The 25,147-nt window shown below is 41.4% G+C and overlaps 2 protein-coding genes across 4 annotated transcripts in view; both read left to right on the forward strand.

Annotated features, from left to right (window-relative positions):
• LOC121872885 (D-serine dehydratase-like) overlaps positions 1–10,564 on the forward strand; it is a 23,745-nt gene extending 13,181 nt beyond the window's left edge. For all 3 annotated transcript variants that reach the window (XM_042375974.1, XM_042375972.1, XM_042375973.1), the window contains exons 8-10: positions 493–587; positions 6,363–6,468; positions 9,407–10,564. In XM_042375974.1, the coding sequence (XP_042231908.1) occupies positions 493–587; positions 6,363–6,468; positions 9,407–9,496 (291 nt within the window). In that variant the 3' untranslated portion in view covers positions 9,497–10,564. The remainder of the gene's footprint in view (positions 1–492; positions 588–6,362; positions 6,469–9,406) is intronic.
• A 13,236-nt stretch (positions 10,565–23,800) lies between these two features.
• LOC121872887 (superoxide dismutase [Cu-Zn]-like) overlaps positions 23,801–25,147 on the forward strand; it is an 18,682-nt gene continuing 17,335 nt past the window's right edge. The window contains 1 exon segment of the mRNA XM_042375976.1: positions 23,801–23,949. The gene's annotated coding sequence lies outside the window, so the exon portion shown is untranslated.

The following is a 25,147-nucleotide window of genomic DNA, read 5'->3' on the forward strand; positions in this document are numbered from 1 at the left end:
TGGGGCGAATCTAAAAATAGCTCTCCAGCCGGACACTCACCGCGTATACGTGGAAAAAACCCGCGTTAAGTGAAAGTTAGGCTCTGGCGAGGCACCACGTATACGGTAAAACGCGCTAAGCGAAACCGCGTTAAGCGGGGTAATACTGTACTTGTATATATATTCTTTAATATAGTTGTGAACTGTGTGAAAAAACACCGTTTGATGTATATTTCCCCTCCGTGGAACATAAAACCCATCAGTACTGTACTAGGGTTCTAACATTCAGTACTATACTTGTTTTTTTACTAAAATGGATTTCCAGGAACTAAGCCCCTTCATATATAAAAGGATACCTGTCCTATACATTCACCAAAATATTGTTTCTAAATATTTCCTTTTGAATTATGGTGCCTCTTATACACCAGCAAAATATGACAATCCTGTATTGAAATAGAAAACAATGAATTATTAATATACAAGTGTTTATAATAAGCAAACAATTGATTTCAGATGCTGATAGACTGTGGGTTCGTAGGTCTCACCAAGCAAGGCTATGGTCATATGGACACAGGCTACGGTGTCTTCCGTGGCCACCCTAACCTTAAGTAAGTCACCCTGGCCTTCTTCTATGGCCACCCTAACCTTAAATAAGTCTTTCTGGCCTTCCATGGCCACCCTAACCTTAAATCACTTTGGCCTTCTTCTGTGGCCACCCTAACCTTAAGTAAATCACCCTGGCCTAACTCTTTGCTGTACAGTGAGTTCTGCTATAACGCGTGTTTTGACAACGCGAATTGGCTCTAACGCAATTGATGAATTGAGGAACAATATTTGTAAAACGCGAACTCGTTTGCTGTAACGCGATTCCACGTTGTTATGTTGTTATGGCTTGGCGCGGGGTTATGCAGTGTTTACAGTTCACGTTCGACATCACATGTTCAATTGAGTTATGTGTTTTGTTTGTGAAGAATTGCAGAAATAATTTATGTAATATTTATGTATACAGCAAACCACTCACAGGTCCTACCACTAATTATTTTATACTGAAACTTACGTTTGGGAAGCTGGATTAAAATGAAGATTACCGTTATATTAAAATAATAAAAATGTATTATAAATCTGTCTAACATACTGTAAAAGAAAAATATACCCCGGTAATAAACACAGCTGCTATCATCATCCCCCCCCCCCCCATTTGCCAGTGACGAGACAAGAAAGGGAAAGTGACCTTGACTAAGACCACCTGTGGCTATTTTTAGCCGTCCTTGTGTTCAGAGGTGGTCAGTAATGCATACAGTATCTGTATATTTACTGATCATAATACTTATCTCCTATAAACAATTCATTTAAAATTTATTTTTTTACAAAGAATATTCAGTAAATGACTGCGTTAATTCTTGAAACTACCGACAGTAGTAAATTTAGGGTATAAATGATGAATAGAAGTCACGTCATGGATTCGGAGTTTGGTCCTTAATGATCACCATAAATGTCTGGTCAACTTCACCTACCAGGTATAATGGTAGCCTCCCTTTTTCGCAAAACAAGTATAAAAATTAAAGAAAATACTTGCAGTATACAGTCAACCCTCACTTTACGCGGTTAATGTAACCCACAGGGTACCGCGGAAAGTGAGAAACGCGTAAAGTGAATAACATAACATATGGGATTAAATGAAATAGAGACCAGCTGACCCCCAAACTCCACTTTTTCCAGCACAATACCTATGTTCTAGTAAAAATAACATCTTAATTTTATGATGGTACATGCACACAATTAATACTTAAGAGAAATAGAGAAATACAGTCGCCAAGTTAATGTCCATTTAAATAATGGACTCAACTCCCTCCTCCTCTTCTCACACTACACTCGCTGGCTCTTCCCTCTCTGAGAAATTTTTGGGGGAAAACCAGGTATAGTAATAAATAATACCTCAAACTAAAGTTAGGATAATATAATTGACATTGCTGGATTCCTTGTAAGACCAGGAATATTTTGAATATAAATGTCATATATTTTGCACAAAAGATAACATATTTACTCAGAGTAAATATTATATCTAAAATTTGTATGTCTAATGCAAAATATATGATGTTTATATTCAAAATGATCATCAAATTGTAAGAATTCCAGCAATGTAAATTATATTCTGGCCAGGTAATTTGTATGAATTTTATGAGCTAAAACAAATATCTTCAGTTAATAAAAAAAAAGTATTCTTCACACTGTGACCAAGTGCCAGGTGGTCGGTCGCCGGTCCCTCCCACCCCCCACCAACCCTCCCTACCAGATGAATGTGTGGGAATACCAGACTGTTTACCTTTTTAGTAATAAATAATAAATCAGACTAAAGTTAGGATAATATAATTGACATTGCTGGATTCTTTGTAAGACCAGGAATATTTTGAATATAAATGTCATATATTTTGCACAAAAGATAACATATTTACTCAGAGTAAGCATTATATCTAAAATTTGTATGTCTAATGCAAAATCTATGATGTTTATATTCAAAATGATCATCAAATTGTAAGAATTCCAGCAATGTAAATTATATTCTGGCCGGATAATTTGTATGAATTTTATGAGCTAAATAAAAAAATATACTTCACCCGTGAGCATCCTGGGTTCTGGCAGGGCACTGTGTAAACGTGGAAACGCGGAATGTGGGACCGCGTAAAGTGAGGGTTGACTGTATATTTAATTAATTTTTTTTGTCTCGGATCTTGTTGATATGACGGGCTGACCGGTCAACACTGATTTGAGACACAGTACAGTACACAGATTAAGTAGTTATGTCTCGTGCCTTACGCAGTGGTGTTCCTAACACCGGGATGACTCAGACGGATGATAGCTCTACAGAGATGGATGACCAGTCGGAGAGAGACGCTCCAGCCTCTCCCACCACATCTCGAAGTCCTTCACCTTGATCTTCAGCCTTGTCTCTAGAGGTAATTGCTTTAATGAAGTTTATGAGGGAGGAAAGGCGTGAGGACAAAGCTAGAAGACTTGTGGATGACGAAAAAAGGAGATTGGAAGATAGTGAACGGTTTGAAGATTTGATATCTCGCCTCACTGCTAACCAAGCCCCCAGCTCTCCCACCGCTTCGGTACCGACTGATTCAGGTACCTCGTCAACGCCTGTTTTACGCCCTCCAGCCCTACCCAAAGCTGCTGCCCAACCCCCACCCATCTTGAATCCTGATGTGACTTTCCAGACTTTTCGCGAATGGCGGCGACGGTGGACTGATGATGCTACAATGGTGGATCTCCAGAGCTTGCCACAGCCTAAACAACTCATTCAGCTACGTATGTGCCTGTCTTTGGAAACGCAGCGTGTCTTGGAACATACGTTGCAGGTGCCCCCGACTTCTTCGTTGTCTGTAGAGGAGGCACTGGAGGTTCTACAACGGCACATCAAAGGTCAGCGGAATGAAGCTCTACACAGGAGGGAATTGTTTAGCTGTAGACAGATGGAGGGCGAGACTTTTAACGCTTTCTATGTACGACTCAAGAGAGCCTCGGAAGAGGTAGACATATGTCCCGGTAATCACCAGCAGTGTGAGGAGACCCAGTTGAAGCAGGTGATCCTGATGGGTGTTAAGGACGAGGAGCTTGTCCAACGCCTCACCTCCCTTGACTTTTCCTCTTCCCTTAAGGATGTGTTGACAATATGTCGCTCCTATGAGGCTGCCAGGTGTGCCACCTCTGCCTTCCGAGCTCCCCCTACAGCTTTACGTTTTATGTCTCAGTACAAGAAGGACAAGAAGTCTACCCCAACGCCGATGCCCATGCCCGGCTCCTTTTGTAAAAACTGTGGTAAACAGCACGGAACACAGGTGTGTCCAGCTGCTGAGTCTACGTGCAACAGTTGTGAGAGTAAGGGCCACTGGTCACTTACAGTACAGTGCCCAGCCAAACGCGTCCAGTGCAATGTGTGCGGTCGTCTGGGCCACTATGACAAGTGTTGCCCTTCCAACAAACCCAAGGGACAGCGTTTTTGTGGAAGCAGCAGTTCCCTTCCACCAGTGAGGGCCGCCCACAGTCGTCAAATCAGAGGCATGACGACCCTGGACAACGCTCAAGCCATATTAGGAAGGTGTACTCCCCTCGCGTCCCAGGACCAAAGTTCCTCAGCACATTAGCGTCATCGTGACCTACGGCAGTGTGTCATCCCGCCTCGAGATGCTGCCCGACACCGGCGCTGATGCTACAATCATCGGTCCCCAGCATTTGCAATGTTTGGGGCTCTCTCCGAGTGATCTAGGACGGCCTCCCAAGGATCTCCGCTTCATGGCAGATAGTTCGCAGATGGCCCCAGCCCAAGGTTCACTCCAAGCACAGGTCACCTTTGGCAACAGGTCGTGTCTAGCCTGAATTGATGTGCATAATGGTGTCCCGACTCCTTTGCTGTCCTACAGACATTGCCAAGAGTTGGCCATCATCTCCCAGGACTTCCCAAAACCTATTCTCGAGGTAAAACACTCCAACAGAGTGCACGAAGGGAGCAGCAACCACTCTGCTGTCGCCCTACCCCTATCTCTTGCCTGTGACACCTCTCCTTCGGTAGTTGTCCATGCTGCCTCACGTCCCCACATCTTGGCTCGCCTCCATGACAGTCACCGCCGAGCCGAGGCCACCAAACGGCGTGCAAGACAGACTGTGTTCTGGCCTGGCATCGACTCCGACATCTCCAATGTTGTCCATGCGTGTGAGCCCTGCCAAGTCCTACAACCCAGCCAGCAGCAGGAACCCTTCATGAGTGACGACAACCCCACCCGCCCCTTTGAGTCTGTGTTGGCTGACTTTTTCTGTGTGTTAGGAAAGTCCTTCCTTGTTATCATCGACCGTCTCTCTGGTTGGCCGGTTGTCATTAAGTGCGGCAATGATACAACGTCTGCCGCCACCATCAGCAAGTTCCGCCACTACTTCCGTGACGTGGGCGTTTCTGTGAGCCTACGAACCGACAGAGGGCCCCAGTTCACAAGCCGGGACTTTGCTGTGTTCCTTGACCGATGGGGAGTCCGGCATGTGTTGTCATCGCCCCATTACCCGCAGTCCAACAGCCACGCTGAGGCTGCTGTCAAATCCCTGAAGCACCTAGTCCTCAAAGTGGCCCCTTCTGGGAATATTGACTGCGAGGCCTTCGACCGGGGTCTCCTTGAACTCCGCAACACACCCAATTACACCGGACGCTCCCCTGCCCAGGCTAAGACAGAGGATTGTGATCACCGAGCTGCCGAATGTGTTCATGATGTCGTCGCCCGCTACAACGACCATGCCCGTGCTCCTCCCAAGTTGAGTGTCGGCACCCAAGTCCGTGTTCAGAACCCGACCTCCCTACCTTGGGACAAAGTACGCATGGTCATGGGTCTCGGTAGGTCACGTGACTACCAGGTGCTGTTACCCAGTGGTCGGGTGTGGTGGAGGAACCACCGTTTTCTCCAGCCCGTAACAATTCCTTCTGCTGACCCCGCCACCAGTGTTGAGTCCCATATCCTCCCCAGTGATCAAGTCCCTCGACACTCAGAACGGATCCAAAAGGTCCGCTCAAGACTTTGCTATGAGCGTAGAGGGGGGGGGTGTATGTATATTATGTATGTTGTATGTATACTATGTATTTACTCCATTTATATACATTACTTATTTAGCTAGCAGCGTGTGGCAATGTATTTTTCATGTCACCACACGCTTAGATAATGTGCCTGGCGACATCTGGAAGCTGCTAATGTACCACTTGCCACATGTCGCTTGAGAGGTCAGATGACCCATAGGGAGAGGTCAGTTGACCCATAGAGAGAGTAGGGAGTACCGGCTCTTGTGTTGTACCTCCGTATAGATCCAGCAAATAGAACCTACAAAAACTCTACAGGTGTTTGTGTTCGCTCCTGTAGTTAGAACTGAGTACCCAGAACATGTACAGTATATACCAACAGACCCCCAAAAAGGGAATTTCAATTAATTAATCCAGGTATATAATGATGGTGGCAACAGCTGATCAGTACACAATACCAAATAGAGCAGCAATGGTTAATGATTCCTCGAGTCTTCCCTGTTTTCCGGGAGGATTTTTTATTAATGAGAAGGTTTTACAAACTTTAGTTTTAATGCTGGATTATTGACCATACACCTGTACTATGACAATACTAGAGGGTCATCTATTTATTTGGGAACCCTAAGTGATTACTATATTTTAGGACATGCAATAGACACAAACTTGAAAATCAATCTCGTCATTGCAAAGAACATTTTTCCTACTGATTTTTAGGTTCCTGTTTATTGCACATCCTAAAACATTGTAGAATCATTTAGGGTTCTTGAAGAAATAAGTTATCCCTGCACTGTGTTATCACCATGCATCTCTCTCTCTTATAAAACAGATTATGTGCGATGACTCAAGACATTGGTTTCGTAGAGCCTCTGGAGGGGCAGCTGGACTATGAGCAATACCCCATTGGCTCTCTGCTCTACATCCTTCCCTGGCATGTATGTTATCTGCTGGCTTGGAGCCGTCTCGTGCTAGTTAAGATACACCTCCTCTTGTAGCATTTCTACTCACTTTATACGAGCTTGGCCCAGAATCCACTCCCCCTTTCTACGCTAAAAAGTAGTTGATTGGTCCATAAAAGTGTTCGTTTACCTCTGCATTTATCATACTAATATGGTCACAATTTATTATGAGACCTGTTCTTCTCAATAATAATTGTGCTATACGTTTGGTGTTATCTGTTTGTTTACTTTCTGTCTGCTACAAAAGAAAGAAATAATAGATAGGCTTCATCCGAACGCAACTTTTGTCATTGACTTCGACCGTTCTTTATACATATTTTAACATTTTTCATATCCTCCTTGATGTGCTAGTGCCTGAAAATCATTTGCATTTTTATGTTCGTAATTTTTAACATTATTAATGAGAAGAAGAGGTCTAATTATAAATAGCGAACACATTAGTATGAATAAATAGACAGCGAAACGAACATTTGATATGAACCAATCGGCTCGCTTATACAAATGAGGGCATGGCTTCCGGGGCAAGCTAGTGTAAAATGAGTACAGCTATCTTATCTTTTTCTAATTATGATACTGTACATTTATCTTCGTACACTATTTCTTTTTCCCTGATAACATATGTTGGTAAAGTTGTCATAGAAAGAACATAATATTGCTTGACTTTTTTGTAAATATCACATGATCATAGTGACAGTCAGCATGAAGTGAAGATAATGAATTTAGTGTCACTTTGCAATCGTAATCAAGAACACAAAATCTTTCTTGATTTTTAGAAAGTATTGTTTAGTGTAGAATCTGAGGGTTAGCCAGGAGTGTTTCAAGACCCTGGCTGTTGAGGCACCTTACACAGTACTGTACATCAGAACAACACCTTTTAATTGTGGCTATGGCTTACCTTTTGGTGATTTTATTTGTGACTCTACCTCAAAAAAAGTTAGTTGAATATGGTGAAACATGGCGAGTGATTTGGGTATTTTGGGCTGATAAGGAAATACTGTTTCTTAATATTTGACAACAGGAAGTTAGAAATTAAAATCTGTACTGTGCAATTTAATTAGTGCCAGGCCAGGGATGTGCTTCCTAAGTAACACAGGATTTTTGTCTTTCATATGTATTATACGTATATTGTAAAATTTTCATGTCGTATCTTCTGTGAGATAAAGCTTTTCCAGTTTCAACATTTAATTATCTTTTCCCCAGTAAAATAGACACTTATCAATCATTAAAAGAAGAAGCTTTTTTGTGATTCTTATTTATAATTACAGGTTGTACCTCTCTAGTCCGGCATTCTGTGGTCCGGAACGATTTTATTTTGTCCAATAGGTAGATAGGCAGTTTTTTTTTTTTTATTATTATTATTATTATTATTACAGGAGTATTAAATTTTTGCCCCTCAGGCCCCAATGTGGGTCAGTGACCTATGCCCGGGTGGGCTAATCCCCTTAAAAAAAAAAAAGCCGCGGGAAATTAAGGTTTGTTTACATCCGGCAGTTCGGCTGCTCTCTCTCTCTCTGCTTGTCTATACAGAGTACAACATTTAACCCTTCAATATATATGAGCAGTAAATAAGTGTTGCTTTCATATTCTTATGTAGAGTAATGACGATATATTTTCACATGTGCGCACTTACATACGAGCAGTCTCACTTTTTTTTTTACCATTAATGGTTAGCTACTTATATTGTTCCATTTATTAACATTAAATAACATTACAGGTACTTCAAGCAACCATATTCATTTTTTACATTAATTTTACTACAGCTAAACTCAGGGTCTTATTTTCTTCAGTTTTATATGTAGAACCAATCAGTCACTGGTTTCGTAAGCTTTAACATAAACAATGCCGGCAGCCGTCTCGTCTCCTCTAATATTCCACGTATTATTAATAAATTGTATTGTTAATTTTGCACACACGTACATTAATTCAATAAAAACAAATTCAGAAACATTAATTAAAATATATATGAACAGTAAATAAGTGTTGCTTTCATATTCTTATGTAAAGTAATGACGATATGTTTTCACGTGTGCGCATGCTCACTTACATACGCGCGATCTCTCTTTTCTTTACCATTATCGTTAGCTACTTCTATTGTTCCATTTATTAACATTAAATAACATTACTTAAAACAACCATATTAATTTTACTACAGCTACAACCAAGGTCTTATTTTCTTCAGTTTTATATGTAGAACCAGTCAGTCACTGGTTTTGTAATCAACGAAAACAATGCTGTGTCATTTCCTCGTGTGTTTTAATATTCTACGTATTATTAATGAATTGTATTGCTCATTTTGCACACATAAACATTAATTCAATAAAAAAGACATTCAGTAATAAACAATAATGAATCTTTTGTACATAAGAGAAATGACGCTGTTTACACGATTATGCACGTCGTCTGCACGTTGGCGGGCCGTTCAAACCCGTCGAAATTCAAGTTTCCGCCGTCAAAATTTTTATTTATTTATTTTTTTGTGTGTTCCAATAAAATACGTTAAGAATTAAAAACTCGCCAAATTTGAGAAGCTACTATACGACATTTAACCCTTCAATATGTCTTCAAAGAGACCATGACGAAGAGAAAGTGGTGCTAGTGCTTCCAGGCATAAGCACAAGTCACTATCTATCCAGGAAAAGGGTGAATTTCCATAGTCCGGCAATTTCCATGGTCCGGCACCGGTCAGGTCCCGAGGTTGCCGGACTAGAGAGGTACAACCTGTATTGCTTCAGTACTTCATTTTAGAGTAAACTTGAAATATTCAGATTCAGTACAAGGAAATAAAGACTTCTGAAGACATATATAAATTACAGTAATCATTAATAGTGTTACATTGTTGGAATAATTCAATAATATGATGGAGTCTTTAGTAGAGCTCATTTGGTAATGTGAAGTGTACTCCTCCTCCCTACAGTCGTGTGCTACAGCTGCCTTGTACCCCGTATATCATGTGGTGGAGGGCGATACTGTGCTGGCTGAGTGGCGACCTACACGTGGCTGGTGAACATGTGTACGTTACTCACCTACATCTTAAGATCGACATATGTTGGTGACAAAGGCCTCGGAACAATGTATGGCTGGTGAAAACTTGGTGATGTTGAATGTTTCTCAGGTTCACTTGTGATTTTAGTGGAAATTATGTGGTTAATGATATGTATGACTAAATATTTTTATTTCATCATATAATCCTAATTAAGAAATACATGAACATTTTTTTAATGCAGTACTTAGGTGGTGACACAGACAAGACCCAAACCATTCATTTGCTTGACCTTAATAAACACACGGCTAAATATGAGGCAGCCACATTTAGCAGCAAGTTCTAACATAACCTAATGCAACCAACATCATGATAGTTATTTATTTAGCCACAGATGATGCAGCTTATTCCTTTATTTAAAGGTGATGACTTTAAAAGAAATCTCTTGACATAAGTGTATTTTTCAAGTTTTATTTCTTTATAATTACCAGTATACCATATTCACTGAGTGCATGCTAAAGCTTTTCACCTCTGTATCAGACAATGGGTTTCTTCTCTTTCTCTTTTCTCTGTAATGGCATCCAGTCCATCAACTCACCCCACCTCCCTACTCTTTTCAACCCGTCACAACTCACGTCATTCCTTATCATGCTACCACTTTCCAGGTGAATTCTCTCTTTGAAACTCATCATCATTTATCCTCCTCGCTCCCCACTTGTCTTGATTATACCACAGAATTTATTTTACTCGCATCTTTCTATCAACAATCTTCTTACCACACAACAAATGTCATCTATCTTATCCATGGTGTGATTGGCAAGATTGGTAAGTCACTACATTGCAAGTACTGTATTGTACCATTCTTTACAGGGCATTGTTTTATATATTTCTATGTAAAAAAAATACCAATATATAATATTTTATTATTATTGTTTTTGGGTGTGTTGTTAATTACAGTATATTGTTAAATGTGTGTGTATGTTTATAGTGTTCTCAGATTACTTACAGTGCCAGCATTGCTCCATACAGCACCAGTATTGCTCCAGTGGACTGTATGAATTAAAAGATTGGGCCTAATAAATATAATTGAGATTAGGTCTTTTATCTCCCTTGCCATTTCATTGTTTCCTTAACCCTTGTGTATAGGTTCCTCCTCTGAGCTGAATAAAATCGTCTGGCATTAGCCAAATAAAATATTATAAGTGGTGTCCCCATAGTGAAGGTGTTACTACTTTAAACCCAATTCATATAAATGTAATGTGGAACTGTACTTTCAGATTAGGTTAGGTTAGCTCTGAGTATGCTAGGTTAGCTTTGGTTAAGGTAAGTTAGTCTAGCTCTGGTTGGTATTGGTCAAGTTGAGTTATATAAAGTTAGCTATGGTTCAGTTATGTTAGATTTGCTCAGGTTAGGTTGGCTTTGGTTAAATTAGGTTAGGTTACTTCTGCTTAGGTTTGGTTAAATTAGTTTAAGCTAGGTATGGTTAGGTTAATTTAAATTAGGGTTAACCCATACATGGTTACTGACATTAATTATGTTTTCCCATGTAATACACTAATTGGTCACTGACTTAATTCACTTCAGGATAAGCTAGGGTTCCCAAGGCTTTGCTAAGGGCTCCTATGGGTCCAAATCTGTAGAATAACTCATTTTATACAACTTGTGGCTATGATTAAATTCATGGAAGCCAACCCATACCCTCCCAAGGGACAAGTGGGAGGTGGCCTTTCTCCCCACCATCCATCCAGCCAACCCAGTTCTCAACCAGAACATCGATCCACACACACAAAGAAGAGGATCATCAAGCCCACCTGTGTACTTGACTACAGCAGCAACCTGCACCTTGTTGACAAGTCTAACAGCATGATATCTACAATGGAGTCTGCAAGTAAGACAATCAAGTGGAACAACAAGCTATTTTTCCATCTGTTCGACTTGACGCTCCTCAATGCTCACATCCTGTTCATGTCTGTCACCAAGAAGATGGTCTTCCATGACATTGTCCACGAGGTGGTATGTGTGTGTGCTCCTGCGGGAATATGCGGAGGAGAGGATGAATGCCCATTTCAGATGTCTCCATAATGAACCTACCCACATCATCCCTCATGGCCACTGTCCTTGCACCATTCAAATTGCGCCAGCTATGACACAAAGTACTATTGCCTTGATTGTAATGTGCCGTTTGTGTGTTGACCCTTGTTTCCGGGAGTACCACACTCTGGGTGTGTATCAAGTGCTTGGTACAATGTATAATATAGTGATAAGTGTATATATTAGTGTAAGAAAATAGCATAAGAACAATTTGATAAGTGAATAGTGCGTAATTGTGTGGAGGCCGTGAAACAGATGAGGCAGGGTGTTTGGTGAAGGGAAGACCATCACGTTCCACATAGCGTTGTTACCACATATCTGTGTGAAAACTCTCAGAACACTATATGACAGGCAACTTTGTGCCTCCAGTGTACATAGTGTATATACGGGTATAGAAAATTTTTATAGCTATAGTGTTAAGTAAATAGCATAAGGAAGTGGTAGCAGACATGATAGCACCTCAGCATCGCTGCATCCATGGCAATGCCCAACTGCCCAGGACCTTTAAACCAGGTAAGGAGTTTACAGGTGTGCTTTTCACGGTTACCACATGACTTTGGGGGTTGTGTTGGCCCCCCCCCCCAAAAAAAAAGGAAAATATTTGGCCATCTAGGCACAACCTAGATTAAATTAATTGACCATTAATGCATTAAGTTACATTCGTTTAACTCTGGTTAGGTTAGATTTGTTCTTGCTATGTCAGGTTAGCTCTGATTAGGTTAGGTCAGCTCTGGTTAGGTTTGATTAAGCCTAGTTAGGTTAGATTAGCACTTTTTTAACTTGGGTTAACCTAATCCGCCTGGTATCATTAGAGTGATTCATTAATTATCAGGTGAAACTAGATGGGGTGTTTAATCTTCAGGTGATCCAAAAGTAATAGCTTATTAAATATCTTGAAATAACTGTCAGGAGAGTGTACTGTATATGAATGTTGGTTACAACTTTATCTAACTTATTTAAAAGAGCACATGTGTTCCCTCATTACCCTTACACACACCACTTACAGTACATGAAAATTGTGATTATATGTGTATATTAGCCTCTTGGCTTATTTTACCTCATGAGTAAACACCCTAAAACTATGAAGGGGGGTTATGTTACGTAAGGCCATGGTATATATGGTTAGTTTTAGGCTAGGTCATGTTAGGTTATGTTTTGTATGGTTAGGTTAAGTCAGCATTAGGTTAGGGAATCATTAGGTTGGTAAATCATCAGGTGATCCCACTCAGAACCGTTGTATCATACCTGTATAATTAGTGTTATCACCTTGATAGATGGAGCAACAACTCTCACTCCTAGACATCTACTATGGATTGCTGGGGTAATCTTTGATATAGAATTGGCGCACATAATAAATTGACACCTTGCCATATACTTTCCCTATGTTGTGTGGAGAGTGCTAGACAAACCCCTCTATATTCTCTGGTGAGAATATATATGGCAAGAAACTGTAATGTTAATTTTTATGTTTAATATGTGCTTCTGTATAATATGAATAATGTTTTTTTTATGAAAATATAATGATATAGTATATGTGATACTGCATGTAGAGAGTTTTGTCCTATAATATGTGGCAGGCGTGTTGGGCAACTTTGGTCAGCTTACACGGTGAAACAATACTGTATGTACCAGTAATTCCACCAATTAAAAAAAAAAACAGTTGTATAGCAGAGTTAATATTCCCAGTTAAGTGCAGTACACTTTTCCATATGTAATGTTTATACTTCATACCTTACAGCTAACTTACACAAGTGTGGAACAGTGGAAAATGGATGTTTATATTAGCGTAGCTTAAGTTAGTGCAGCTGTCCAGGGAGGCCATGGCCATCGGAGGGAAATTCTTTGACTCCCGCTTCATATTTCTACCGTGTGCATCAAACTATCAGTTCATAATCAAAGAATGCTTCTGATCTTGCATCTGGCAACAGTCACATGATCACATCCCCTGTTCCACATGGTGGTACATGGCCTTGGAACCCTGCAGCATCACACATAATCACGGTAAGTTGAATATACTTGATCAAGGTTATGCTATGTCAACCTCCTTGCACATTTACATAAAAGTTGATGAGGAAAATTCCTGGAATTACTTCACCGTTAGTAAATATATTGTTATCGTTAGGTAGTGAGATAGTCCCTAATATATTTGATTGAAATTCTTAATATTTTATTTTTATCTGAATGGTGTACATAAAGGCCTTAGTTAAGAACGTTCAGGTTACGGGCAAGTCGAAGGGAATGATTGAAACCCGTCTTTTGACGCATTCAATATTTATTGATGTGGTCAAAACCTGCAGAGGAGAAGGCGTTCATAATATTACAAGGTGATCCATCTGATACATAATTAGTTAGTCTCACACAATTTTATCTTAATTACAATTTATTAAACATACTGACATAACAAAAAGTTCATAACTCTATTAATCTTAGCTTCGCTTCATTCTGCATTGTCTTATTACTCCAGGTTAGGCAGAAACGAGTAGGCGTAATTAGTCAACAATATTTCATTACCGAGGGGTATGTCATCACTTAGGCTGTACTTACAAGTGCGAGTCAATGCAGATCAGTATGGTGTTCCAAGAGAAAACAGTACAGTATTGCATAAATCGTCCCAGCACAAATTCTCGGACAGGAGAAGGCTGGTCTTCACAGCATCACTAGAGAGGGCGATCTGTCTCATGGAGGGGCGGGCAGCCACTGCCACCAGTCTAAGACAGTCCACTCAGCAGAACCAGGACTTGTCTGTAAACACTTCTACATCTGGCGAGGTCACAGGTCGAAAGATTTAATGGCATCACACGCCAGCACTGAAACCATAGCCATCCTCACGGGCATTCATGAGGGGGCGACCTATGCTCGCACTGAACGCCGGAACCTCCTGATAATCAGTGACAGCACTTCTGTGCTCGTGACAAATTACCCTGTAGTGGATTTCTCCCCTACAAACGCTGTTTGTCGCTGAGTAGCCGACCCCACGAATTCCCCTGTGTATGCCTCGTGGTCTGGGCCGACCAGTGCCGCCCACGGAGCGGGAGTCAACTATCTACCCACGCCTACCTCCGCTATAAAAGACCTGACCTCGTGGTGACCACCCTCTTTTCTACCTACACCAACCAGCTAGCAACACCTCCTCTTCCGCCTGCCTGGCGGTCCTCGCTCCCACCGGCGAGCATGGCGACCCACAAGCTGGTCCTCCTCTGAGCACCCTCACCAACCAGCTCTCTCTGCATCACGCTTGTAACCACGCTGCCACTTCCCAGCACCAAGCTGCATTGTACATCCAATACAACATGTATACAGAGAGCACATTGTGAGTTTCCTTTCTCCATCCCATCCTGAGTGTGAACCAAAATACAATACCCCACAAATGGTGACCCCTGGAGATTCGCACTCACATAGGATGGAGGAGAAACAGATCACGCTCCCAGTCTTCAAGCAACTTGGAAGACTGGCTTATCCACCCAGAGGCAGCTTTCATCGGCTCTACAGCTACTGTCTCTAAACCGCAGGTTAGACACCCTAGAGCAGCACTGCTTCTCTAAGCAGACACCAGCTCCTCTTCCTGCCCCAAGCACCACGTCCTACCGACCCCAGTACACCCGTCCTGCCTCAGACGCCGCCCCTGGCCCAGCAGTACCCCCTGCCGCTTCTCCTGATGCAGCCCCTGCTCCCGACGCGGCCCATGTGCCTGAGTGCGGACCCACACACCCCTCTTTTCTCCCTCAGGTACCCCCCTGCTACTGTCCTGCACCCTGCTGCTGTCATGGACCCAGCTGCTGTCACGAGCCCTCATCCGCTTCTGCTGACGCAGCCCCTGCTCCTGACCCAGGCCCACACCCCCCAGCAGGCGCATCTGACGACTCTACATGTCGCGAGTGAAGCACAATATTCATCGCCTCCACAACCCTCTTTCTCCTCTTCTCCCACAGATCTTGTGTGTCTAGACAGTTGCCTCCACTAGCGGCCGGCTCATCCACGCCATCGCCGTTATGTTTCGCATGAGGCATGCACCGCCCGTTCTGCCTCACATGTGCCATGCAACCCTGCAGACAACAAGTCCCCTACACCGCCTGGAGGGAAGGAGGGAGTATTGTAGTGGATTTCTCCCCTACAAACGCTGTTTGTCGCTGAGTAGCCAATCCCACGAATTCCCCTGTGTATGCCTCATGGTCTTGGTCAACCAGCGCCGCCCATGGAGCGGGGGTCAACTATCTACCCACGCCTACCTCCGCTATAAAAGACCTGACCTCGTGGTGACCACCCTCTTTTCTACCTACACCAACCAGCCAGCAACACCTCCTCCTCCTCCGCCTGCCTGGCGGTCCTCGCTCCCACCGGCGAGCATGGCGACCCACAAGCTGGTCCTCCTCTGAGCATCCTCACCAACCAGCTCTCTCTACATCACCACTTGTAACCACGCTGCCACTTCCCAGCACCAAGCTGCACTGTACATCCAATACAACATGTATACAGAGAGCACATTGTGAGTTTCCTTTCTCCATCCCATCCTGAGTGTGAACCAAAATACAATACCCCACAACCCTCTCCCTCCTCCCCTGCCGCCCAACACACCCTAACCGCCTTCGACAGGCTAGTACAAACTGATGACATCCGTGTCAAGTTTATTTGGATCCCGTCACATATAGGAATAACTGCTTGTGACACTGTTGATCGACTTGCCAAAGAAGCGACACAAGAAGAAGATATTGAAGCCGCCCTCTCCCTCTCCGTGAATCATCTCAAATCTCGCATACACGTCACACAACGAGAAGCATTCGTCGTAAAATGGACATACCTGAAACAACGGGGCAGCGTCCCACTATGCCACTGACGCTGTAACCGGTGACTCCAACCGCCACTACAAAGAGTATCAATCTCTGACTCGATCTCAACAGATTATATACATGAGACTGCGCCTAGGGTACAGGTACCTATGGGAGTACATTGGCAACCCTGAGCCTGGCCGCACTGTTTGTAAACTTTGTGGCCAACCCGACTCTCACACCCTCCCTCACTACTGTACATCCTCACTTGCCCTATGACCTCCTCCTACAGGTCCCCAGCCGTTACCAACACCTCTTCCCTCCCTGACCAGATATCCCTCCTCCTAGTCACAGGCCTGGCACTTGACATTATTAGGGACCTGCCACGCTTTGCTATAAACAGATGAAATGTATCGGGAATCCCCCCCCACACACACACATAATTCTGTCACTTTATGTAACTTGCTGACAAAACCCATAACCCTTCAGGCTTCCACGCCCTTAATGCATGAGTCATAAAGGCAAGCATGAACTCTGCGCTTCACCTTGCTCAGGATGTAAGGGGGTGCCCAATAAACTAGCCCCTTTCGGGGCAATCTGTAATCACTGTAGCTGAAGGCAGTGGCGATAACAGTGTAGATGTGAGACTCGCAATGTTTGTAAGTATAATTCTATAGGAATAGATCCATTGTAACCTCGTCTGTTTCATTTCTCCAAGTCTGATATATATATATATATATATATATATATATATATATATATATATATATATATATATATATATATATATATATATATATTCTTTCTCCTGAAAATTAATAATCCCTATTTATTTTCCTCCTAAAATTCCTATAAATGATTGTGATAACTTAGTTTATTTTTGCTTTTCCTTAAACTTTCGGAAAATTTCAATACTACTATAGTTACGAATTACGATAGTCTACTGTTCAAGCGAGCAAGTTATATACACTATATTTTCTGTAGTTAGTTATGGGGGAAAATTCAGCGTAAGACGCTTTCACAGACCATGTTGTTTTTATCCCACTAAGTAAATACTCGTACAACTTACGCCAATTTAGGGTAAACCTCTCTATACAAATCTTTGAGAACACATCTTGCAGTGACTCATTTAACTACATTCCTACGTTTCATATTACATGATGATTTAACTTAGTTATCCAAGAATCCTATCCAAAGGATGTGAACACCAGTTATGCGGCAAGATAGTAGCGTATAGTGGTGCGTCATGCGTCTTGTAACTCGACTTAAACAACATAAATATAGTGTTAGGACAGCCCAGGAATCCAATGCTCTGTTTATTCATTTGAGGGATAACGAGCATTGCATTGACTGGGATAATGCCTCCTCAATATAACCTTGTAATTCAATTGACAGTAGGAACATTATAGAATCTAGTCTCATTAAACGTACCGAATCAGTCAACATGAATTTGAGTAATGGTATGTACAAACTGGACAATTTTGTAATTAAGAAGATTTGTAACCAGGTGAGAAGGTTGGGTCACCTTACCCTCTGACCTGACTACCAACCGTTGCTGTGCTTTTTAAAGATTAGTAGGGTCATTACCTAATATCTGCCCATTGTGGACCTGATCTCACCCTCCTCTATATATACACCTTATTTTGTACTTCTCCTTAGCTTTCGTCTTTATTCAAGACATCTTCTGAGGCAACTGGATTACATGGACAGAGAGAGGCTTAAATATACAGGGTGACCTTATTAAACATGAGGTCAGGTCATAATGATGTCATCCTCTAATCCCCACACCAACACACACGTAGAGGAGCTTAAGAGAAGGGGGGTGACGTGACTAGTCAGGTCAGGTCAAAAATAAGGGACCCACTAAATAACTATCATACCTCTAGATCAAAGGTTTTCAAAGCATTTTTAACCTTGGGCCACTGACAAATAAATTTATGTAACATATTATCAGTTTTGAACTGACCATCACTAAGATATATTGATTTTAATTCCTTACTCAAACTAGCTTCAACCAGAAGTCTTTCTGTGACACAAGATGATTTAAATACTTCTAAGCCTTTTCCCAAGCAATGCTTTGAAACCCTTTGATCTAGATGTATTGTGAGGAGCTATTTATATGAGGTAACTGTATAAGGAAACCTTTATTTATATTATACTCCACCCCCCCCCCCCTTATCTCTCATTCGGCGTCTACTCCTTCCTTATCTCTCATAAAGTCTACCCCTACAGGTACCGTGAGACTCAAGACAGGTTAACCGATGTGTAGGTATGGTCGATGTATCGCCACTACTTTGACCACTGAAGTTGAAATTTGGATACAGTGGTGACCCAAATCAGGTATTTTGTATCGCATGAGTTTCAACTGTTAATGAATTAGTATAATTACACAATCTTACTATGCCCTTAAATCACCTTTAGTTGTTGAAGCGTAGTAATGATATTAAAATTTTAACATTGTGAATAAATGCTCTGGGAAAAATGTGTGTGTGTGTGTGTGTGTGTGTTTGTACTGTCCATGGGAGAGGGCGGGTCACTCAGCGTTAGAGTACTCCGTTCCGTTCGTTAAAAAACCCGAACGGAAATTACCTAAGTGTCAGTCATTTCCCATTGTAATACGAATATGGTAATCATAACCAAGTTTTATTAAGTTGACGTAGGATTAATATTACCATTAATTAATAATTGTCTTAACCTGTGTTAATGTGGGTTTTTGTTCTACGTTAGCGTATAAGGAAATGCGTCACTACTGTACCTCTTAACCTTTTCTATGACTCGCCAAGGCTTATTTAAACAAGCATTAATCATTAACCAGTTTCATGTAGGTAATATGCTTATACTGTAATAAGACCAATAATAGACACAAACGGAAGTACTTTGAAAACCAAATGATAGATTATGGTGACGTGGCGTGACTTGTGCTGCATCTCGTATGCCTGAGGACACTAGCTGGCGGTGAGGTGATGGATGTCTGTAGACCGTATTAACAGTGTCCATTTGAATCTAAACACTACGACGGGCTCATTTATGACTGGGACCAAGGATTCTATACTCACTTCAGGATTGGGTCAGTTAAAATAGCTAGGTTGTATTTGGGTCTATACGGACAGAGGAGCAGGCTATTTTTTTGTCATTTCACCATTAAGCTTACTAGCCGTTCGGGCAGTCGGTCCATTTAGTGTTAGTACAGGAGGAAACCAAACTGGGAAACCTGTGATGTTTAGTAAGCCTTTCTCACGTGTGTCTGGGCCTAGCAGGAGTCGAACCCTTGACGTATTAGTGAGACCCACTGTACCGCCAAAGATCACACGTCATAAATACAGGTTATCGTTGAAGGCCACCCACACATCGACTGGCTTCCACTCATTCAGGCTCCACTTCGCTCCCTTGATGTATTTTTCAATGTTATTGTTTATACTTCCACAAACTATAAACAAAACTTGTAATAAATGTGCGACAGTTGCGGGGAAGACGTGAATATCACACACATTTAGGGGAATGTTTGATGCTTGTTTGGAGGAAATAAATCTTATATGCGTGTTTTTTCTTAAGATTTATTTTCAGATCACGTGAAGATTAGCCCTCCCCCCCTCCCCATCTTTTATCCCTGATGAATAAATACCTAACCTAATGTAACCTAATGTAATCTAAGCTAACCTAACCTAATTTAACCTAACGCTAACCTAATCTATTGTATTCTAACGCTAATCTAATCTATCCTTACATAGTCAAATCTATTAAAGCCTAATCTACCCTAACCTAATCTAATATAACCCAACATTGCCTTATTGAATCAAACCTAACCCTGCATCGCCTAATCTATCCTAACCAAGCCTAATCTAACCCTCTCGATAGCATTACGGTGTTTAATCATAAGGTGAGATAACCTTGGAGGGCTATCTACACCAAAAAAGACTCTAGCACTGTATAGCCCTTGTAGTATGTCGTCGTGGTAATTTTCCTACATCGTACATTTTGTGGTTTCTAGACATTGCAGCGTCTCAAGGTGAAGGCTGACTGTGGCTTCGTAATCGGCGGTATCATTATTTCTGGCATTTCACACATACAAAAACCTTTCTCAGGGTGAAAAAAAAAATATAATCGCATTCCGCTGTAGTCTTCTCCTCAACAGGAAGTACCACAGGGTTAAAAATAACACGCATGATCTCACAAATATTAGTAATTTTCGAATTCGGTAAGTCATTGAATATTTCCTTCTTTATATTAAATCAAACACAGCCAGAACATATGTACAGTGTATTTTATATATCACCTCTAATCAGCTTCACCGTGAGATATAAGACCCTGTAGTACAATATAAAATATACTTGAATTTTTGTACATACAGCAGTGACCTTGAGTATTGACAGATTTAAAAATATATCGTCATTCACGTCATTTAATGATGACGTATGTTTACCTCTCATTTGTATCTTGGTGTCTGGAGATGAGTTATCATACACGAAAGGCAGTGTTTATATGTACATACGACAGACACACAGACACTACTGATACTGTATTACTACAGGCAAACCGGGGAATGAGAGATGTAGAAATGCCGCCCTTGGTGTGAGCGAGGAGCCCACTAGCCATGTAAAGTTTGTCATCCGTCACACACTCACACACAAGCACGACCGTCACGATGATTCGACCATGCTGATGGCTGGCCACCCCTAGAACTAATTCTCGGACCCGGAAAGAAATCAGAGGACACACACAAACTCGATTACTACTGTATACCTGCTGGGTCATCATCAAATCGTGATTGGTAGGAAAGAAGAGTGAAGGTAATGGCATTTCAGTGAACACACGATGCACTCAACGCAAAATCATGCCCGAGGAAATGTCGAAATCATGTGAGTGAATAAATTTTTTTTTACACTACCTTTTCCTCTTCGCCATTTTCAACTCCCTAGTCGGGGATGTACACGGGCAATTAAATGTATTTGAACGGTAACCGGGAAAACTATTTTGGCTAGGCTGTGTTAGGTTAGGTTAGACTTCAGAGGGAAAAATGTGAAGCAGGAGTGGAGGTGAAAGTGTTGCGAAATGTAGGAGTAGTGTTAAGTGGTAAAATTTACGTTAATATAGTACAACGCATGAATAAAAAAAGTTAATTTATAGCAAAGAGGAAAGTTATTTTGTGAGAGAATAGAACGGATAGTATCACATGGCAGAATTTAAATAAAAAAAATCTTATTTATTTGGTGTGTTCTGGAGGTGAACGTAAATAAAGTCACGGAAAAAAAGTCACATGGCTTGTACACATTGACAACACATTATATATATGATGGCATTGCACGTAGGTTAGGTTAAGTTAGGTTAGGTTTGTTTTTCTCCGTGTCTTTTTTCTGTGACTTTTTTCCTGGTTTTGTTCTGGACGAAGGAAAAGCTTGTATAGTCATATGATTTGATTCCCTAACACATTTCAACAGTATAGCAAGCGTAGGTGTGTGAGTGTATGTTGACGAGCTAAAAGACTACAATGACTTGTGGTATTGTTGTTTAGAAGTGTCAGTGGTCGTCATGATATATCCTTTCCATCATGTTGATAGATGTCCGTCGCGTCCTGCGCTTCAACCGACGATATTATCATCTTCAGTTTCCTGTCGGTCTTCTTAACTCACATCTTGGTATCAATGTCGCCTCCCTTCTTTGAACATTCGTTATTGCGTAAAATGTCTTTCATCCTGTGGGAGAAACACTAACCATGGTCTTGTAACAGTCATCTTCATTTTTTTCATCTAGGTAGACAAATGGCTACGGGATCAGAGCACCATTTGTTTCCTCTATTTAGTACATGCCTGTCTGACTCAGTTCTTATGGCTGAATATTGATATTGAATTGATATTGAAACAGTTTATTTGGCCAGAAAAATATAGATACAGAGTCGATAATAACAACAATACTGAGAGGAAAGAGTGAACACAATTATTTAACGACGAAGAGCAACACGATACAGATGTGTGTGTCACTACAAACTTATACCCGTTGTTGATGACGTGATGGAGCGTGGGTCAGCTGATCACGTAAACACAGGTTCTGGGTATTGTTTTGAAAAATAGGATGGGTGTCCTCTCTCTCTCTCTCTCTCTCTCTCTCTCTCATCTACGTTCTATGAATGTATGTATTTATATCGCTAATATTGTCCTCACTTTTCTCCTCACCTGCGTGTACAGACGGTGACACACATACACCCCACACACACACACACCCCCACACACACACACCATTTCTGCAGTCTATTCTTGAAGATGATCATACATTAAACACAACCTACCAACGCCGCTCACCAGCAAGACCAGTTAGGTGAGTCCACCTTCTCCAGGTAATTCCCGTGACGCCACACAGGTAACCCCCCCGTCACCAAGCAGGATGCGGGACCCCCTCACCAAACTTCATCCTCTTAACAGTTCTCACCTCTTTCACCAGTACTGGAAAAGATGATGCTCCTAAGTAAAAGTAATGTCATTGGGGGGAGGGGGTATTAAAGTAGAAAGTAGCCTCACTGGAGATTACTTAAGTAAAAAGAGTACGAGACTTTGTAAGTATTTTAAGTAGTAAAACTAAAACGTAACTTTCTTCATATAAAAATAAAATGCTTCATGATGGCATTCAACCCTAATATTGAACTGATTATGGACATTCTTTTTCTTAACTTATTTCTCTTCTGTTTCATCCTGTCTAAGTTATGACGTAGGTGATAATTGACTCATAGATTTCTCCATTTCACACCTGCCTGTATTCGTGTGTGTGTGTGGGAGGAGGATTGTTGGGTAAAGGGAAGGTTGTTTGTATGTGTGTGTGTGTTTATGGGGGACACACATAGAAGTAACAATACCTAGATATATACACAAATACATATAAATATACAAACAAACAAAAACACACAAGTATATGATGTGCAGTGTGTGTGTGTGGAGGAATGATTCAACGTAGTGACTAAGGTGTGTTGGGTGTGGGATGCACACCACACACACACACACACACCAATCTTCTTCGTGGTAATTCTTATGTCGTGTTATGTAGGGGGGTTACACACATCCTACCGCAAGTGAGAGAGAGAGAGGACTTCCAAAAAACAAAAGGATCTTCTCACTGACGTCATCATCAATATAATCTCTATTTATATCTTACTTAAATCAGGGTTAACGTATCTCACCTTTGCTAGACGTGATTATATAATGAATTACATGAAGATCAGCCTCCCTAGTTTATTTCAACTTTGAAGTTTTGCTAACTTAATCTAACGCTAGCCTAACCTATCCTAATCCCCCAGGTAATATGAAGGTAAAAGAAGCTAGGAAACTAATAATTATTCCTGTGATTCAGATAATATAAATTACTAGATATACAATTACTTTTATCGTCCTCAATAACCAAGGAAATATTTAAGGTGATTGGATATTCATCCAGTGTAAGGGTGCAGTTTCTTACTCAAACCGCTTCCCTTTGCCGACTCCCGTGGCCCACCCAGGCCCAGCTCAAGGCCTCAATCCTCCCTCAGTTGTACGTCAGCCACCGGGGTATAAACACCTGTGCGCACTTCACTCCCTCACCACTACCACCTGTGGACTCTGCTCACGTCTGTCAATCACATCCGTTAACACTATCTACAGTTAGGTAAGCCAAGAGCGCTTTTTGTTTCATTAATTGCAGGAGTTTTATTTTATCGTGAGTGATATTTTGACGTGATCAACTTTTGGAAATATTTGTCAAGATGCAGGTCTGTTGTGGTGTGTTGGACATACACCACTACCACTGTGAATTATTGTACAGTATATTCGTTTGTATACCTGCACACACACTATGTATATGCTGAGCTAATGCGAACTTACTTAACGATCTTACTGAATATTTATCTATATACACAATCCCTAAACACCCTTTTATAACTACCAAATTCAAGCAGAAAATACCAGGAATAATTCTTTATTTAATTTAATAACTTGCGATAGTTTCTGGGTAACGTTGGCGCAGTATTGATCGTCTTTTATCACTGATAGATGCATTGTCACGTTTTCTGTGTTGGGGAGAATTTTATCGTTCAAACTTTTTTTTTTTTTTTGCATTGGGTGGCTTCCATAATACTCGCCTACTATTCTTGATGACTTGATCACTAAAGCTTCCTTACTTGTGTGGGTGACGTGGAGGTGTGACGTTGGTCTGACGTTGTGGAGGTGTGACGTGATGTGACATGATGTTGTGACGTTGCGATAATATAAGTACACACCATTACTTAAACTAGCACACTTATAATAAACTCCACCCAAGAGATTCATCTCGCGAATCGAAGTAAAATCACTTATAAAAATTATCTCCAACTACCGGAAATAATGGTATGGGAAATAACATACACATTGCGTTACGATCTTGACGTCAAAGGGGGGGGGGTCAGATAGTTTCTATAATTTGTCCCGTGAGGGTGCTAGTTTGTTGGGCACCCTCTTGCATCATGTGCAAAGTGATGCGCAGAAGCGTTTACAGCGCCCGACATGGAAGTATGCGTAGTTCATGCTTGCCTTCATGACTCGTGCATTAAGAGCGTAAATGCCTAAGGGTCATGGATTTTGTCAGCAAGTTACATAAAGTGACAATATGATGAGTGTGGGGGGGGGGGGAAATTTCCAATACAATTCATCTGTTTATGGCAAAGCGTGGCAGGTCCCTAATAATGAGGTCAAGAATGGTTGCAGTGACCTCAAAGGGATCGATCAGTATGAGATCATACTGGGTCAGGTTAAGGCCGGAGTGGGTGGGCTGGAAAGTGACCTTAGTCTATAAATGTTTAGTCACAAGACATGAAGATATACACAAGTGA

Source organism: Homarus americanus, unplaced genomic scaffold (genome assembly GCF_018991925.1).
Source record: "Homarus americanus isolate GMGI-L3 unplaced genomic scaffold, GMGI_Hamer_2.0 scaffold11022, whole genome shotgun sequence".
In the NCBI taxonomy this organism is placed as follows: domain Eukaryota; kingdom Metazoa; phylum Arthropoda; class Malacostraca; order Decapoda; family Nephropidae; genus Homarus; species Homarus americanus.